The sequence below is a fragment of the Zerene cesonia genome, chromosome 3, assembly GCF_012273895.1.
Source record: "Zerene cesonia ecotype Mississippi chromosome 3, Zerene_cesonia_1.1, whole genome shotgun sequence".
Classification (NCBI taxonomy): Eukaryota; Metazoa; Arthropoda; class Insecta; order Lepidoptera; family Pieridae; genus Zerene; species Zerene cesonia.
In genome coordinates this window covers 2,862,408-2,866,187 of record NC_052104.1, presented here as the reverse complement: position 1 = coordinate 2,866,187, position 3,780 = coordinate 2,862,408, and the positions used below count along the sequence as shown (strand labels likewise).

General features: G+C 34.2%; 1 protein-coding gene across 3 annotated transcripts in view; it reads right to left on the bottom strand.

Moving 5' to 3' along the window:
* Window positions 1-3,551, bottom strand: part of LOC119839486 (collagen alpha-2(XI) chain-like) — a 7,462-nt gene extending 3,911 nt beyond the window's left edge. For 2 of the 3 annotated variants that reach the window (XM_038365773.1, XM_038365775.1), the window contains exons 1-8: window positions 3,444-3,551; window positions 3,177-3,232; window positions 2,894-2,927; window positions 2,462-2,481; window positions 2,270-2,306; window positions 1,609-1,937; window positions 962-1,001; window positions 804-893 (exon numbers count right to left, since the gene is read on the bottom strand). In XM_038365773.1, coding sequence (XP_038221701.1) covers window positions 804-893; window positions 962-1,001; window positions 1,609-1,937; window positions 2,270-2,306; window positions 2,462-2,481; window positions 2,894-2,927; window positions 3,177-3,232; window positions 3,444-3,510 — 673 coding nt within the window. In that variant the 5' untranslated portion in view covers window positions 3,511-3,551. The remainder of the gene's footprint in view (window positions 1-803; window positions 894-961; window positions 1,002-1,608; window positions 1,938-2,269; window positions 2,307-2,461; window positions 2,482-2,893; window positions 2,928-3,176; window positions 3,233-3,443) is intronic. The other variant, XM_038365772.1, reaches the window with a different exon arrangement.
* Window positions 3,552-3,780: the final 229 nt, after the last annotated feature.

The window sequence follows — 3,780 nt, the reverse complement described above, 5'->3', positions numbered from 1 at the left end:
GACTTCCAATATGGGTAGGGATTAAAAAGGATTACCGAGAGGTATTAAGGAAAAGAGTGGGAAGGTAAGGAAAAGGATATAGAGCCTCCAGCCCATACTATTAGTTATTAATTAATGTTGTGCCCGTGTTTAATTTCCTGATCTGTTTAGACGCAGAAAGTGATCCCTCAAGTCAACGGCAATGATCACGAGGATGTCAATTTCCCACCAATATGGGTTCTACCAACTTTGAGTGAATTCTAAGAAAAATTAATACTAGACTAATTAGTAGCTTATTTCGTAATTAATAAGCTGTCACATTCGTAGCAATTTGGATTTACCAGAAGTGTTTTAACAACGGACAATGAAGCAGCCTTTGTGGAGCATTTGTTTTGACGTATAATAATAATAATAATAATTTAATAAATACAAAATATGAAAAATATACTAGGGACCCTGTACTATGAACAGAGACTTTCCGAAGCAGTGGTTTTTTTAAAAAATTTCTGGTTATGAAATACGTTAAAGCATAATTAAATAAAAAAAACAAAATCAGATAAATTAACATTCATGGATTTTTATCTTTACTTTATCGATCGCGGTTCACCACCTCCTTACTACAGTTATCCTGGGTTCGATTCCCGGTGTAGACGCACAAAAACAAACTCGGTCTCGCAAGACACCAAAGGCTGATCACCTACTAATCCATAAAGGAAATCGATCAGTGGAACAGATGAATATCATCTGCCCCATACCCCACTAGGGTACATGGGAATTCACTTTTTTCGATCGCCACTATATAAAAAGTTACTATAAATGCATACCATTATCTCGTGAATCAATATCAAGACAGGTATTAGCTGGATTCGAAGGGGAGCCAGCAAGAATTGTTCCTGCTTCTCCACGTGTCATTCCTAAAACATTTTTTGTTGTTTAATTTTAAGAAAAATTTGCAGCTATTACCACAGATTAGTATACTTACTATCGCAAACGCAGTTCTCTCCTGGCTCTCCTTTTTCACCCTTTGAACAAAAAGTAAAATAAGAACTATTCGATAGGGAAATAAATCAGTTGAGAAAATATATCATTTAAATACAGCGAAGGAAACCTTTGGCCGTATGATCCAAAGCAATATCTACCAGAGTACAATACAAGTTTTCGTTCAATTTGTACAGTCATATTATAGACATCAGTCTCAGAACTAGTTTTAGTACTGAAAACGGTTTTAGGTCTAAAGCAATCAAGTGAAAAAAATCATGTCTTATTTTCTATTTAAAAAGCAGTGGTGGCTCAGTGGTGAGAACCTCGGACTTCAAAATCGATGAGTCGGGGTTCGAGACCGGGCGAGCGCGCAGGAAATAAATTGATTTTTCAATTTATCTGCGCATGTAGATAACATCACCACTGCTTAAAACGGTGAAGGAAAACATCGTGAGGAAACCGGCATGTCCGAGAATCAAAAAGTTCGACGACATGTGACATCTGCCAACCCGCACTTGGCCAGCGTGGTGGATTATGGCCTGAACCCTCATAGGAGGCCTGTGTCCCAGCAGTGGGAACATATAAGGGCTGATGATGATGATGATGATGATTTCTATTTAATTGAATATTAAATACAAATATTCATACTTGAGGTCCGATTGATCCTTTTGCACCGTCTGCACCCCGAAGACCCATTGGCCCAATTGAACCCGGGTCACCCCGTTCTCCTGGTGTTCCAGGTGTCCCAGGCTCCCCCTGAGGTCCTGGTGGTCCAGCCAATCCCTGGCGTCCTTCACCAGTGTCTCCTTTATCACCCTTTTCACCTTTTGCCCCAGATATTTCCTTTATTTTTACTATTTCAGTATTCCCAGGGATACCTTTATCACCCTTATTTCCTTTTTCTCCATCATTTCCCTTTGCGCCATTGTTCCCCGGTATTCCCGTCCAACCGATATCTCCTTTTTCTCCCTTTTCACCTTTTCAATAAAAATCATAATATTGAATTAGTAGGTATTATATATATTGCACTTATTTATTTAAAGAATAGAAAAAAATTGAATTTTATTTTTAGTTTAATAGCTGTAGTAACAGTAGTTAAATTCTTCAAACAAAAAAATGAAATTATTTTTTAAATATCTACACCTATTTCATTTTTTTTTGTTGCTACCTATTTCATTTTTTTTGTTGCTTAGGTTGATGGGTGTTGATGGGGTATAGGTAGTGGCCACGGTATTGCAAAAGGCGCTGGTTTGAATACCCATGATCGATTGTTTTTTATCATTTAAATATTTTTCAATGTTATAGTTACCTTTTAATAAGTTTAACTCAGTGCTGCCTTTAATACCCTGAAATAATATTTTAAGTGTATTCAATAGACATAATAAAAAATCATTACATTGAAAAAAGTTTAAAATCGTTAGAATACATAATATAACCAGTATCTAACGCATAATCATTTGTTAGTAACTGTCTTATTGTTATCTTAAAAACTCATACTTACAATTTTAAGTTCACATTTATCTGAAACATACAAAAACTTTCATTTATAAGGTGCAAATAAAGTATAATCAATTTTTATCACTTTAATTGAATATTGGAAGATTAACAAATGCAGACGAAATAAAACAAGAAAGGAATGAAACATCAATAAGGTTAAATAGGCGGCCTTATCGCGTACAAGCGAACTCTGCCAGGCAGCCACTACATGTTATATGTAGAGTTTATTTGTCTATCTCTCTATATTATTTGAAATGTATTTAAGCAAAAACTGCGGCGCCAAGTTTCACAATTTCCAATTATTAATTTCTAGATTATTGGATTTCTAGGTTTCGTGCTAATAAAATAAAGTAAATTTGAGATGATATGTGGGAGTTTATACCTACTACGCGTACTATTTCTAGTAGCTAAAGTAGTAAAAAAACGGAATAAATACCTAATTCTCCTGTTATTCGGCCACCTTTAGAAACCTGAAAATTCATTTTGATATATTTATTAATGCATACATATATATTTTTCTCTAATTGGTTGGATTAAAAATAAGTTAAGACAAAAAAAAACTAATCCCACTGCGTCGCCCCTTTCTTTTGTTTGTGTGCGCTATTTTGATAGTTTATAATTTCTGATGATTTATATTATGAATGAATTGTTTAGTAAGACTATTTTATGTTGCAAAAAGAAATGATTAGTTCGTTAAGACTATTTAAAAATAAACTTACGCCATTATTTTTGGTTCCATCCTTTCCATAGTCACTCGTTTCCTGATCTGCATTTGCTAAAAGAAACGTCGATTATTATATAAAATTACACAAAATAAATCTAAAAAATTCACCACCGCCCCAGAGGAGAAGCCCCACGCCAAAATCTAAAATGGGACCAATTAAATGACACTAATTATCCATTAAATACTAAAGAAAATCACGCAAATTATAATCCACGTTATAATCCAGTAACATAACCAAAAAAGGAAGTTATATAAGAATCACCTGCATTCGGATTCACTTTTATTAAACAACAAATTAATGTTAAAACTAATGATTTATCCGACCGCATGGTGGACGAACATGAAGCGACTAGCGATATATGGATACAATATTCTCATTTTCCTGTTATTTTTCAGAAACTATTGTGTCATATCGCTTCCAAATATATAACATGGTAATTATGAGCAGGACATAATTGTTTCCTTTTGACGCTAACGATTTCATTAAATAGTTCTATTTCGATCGGCGTTGAGGAAAATTGCCATAGACAATTATTTTTAAAACGATACGAAAATACCGGTCATACTTTTATGATTAAGTTGATCAACTCACTATATGA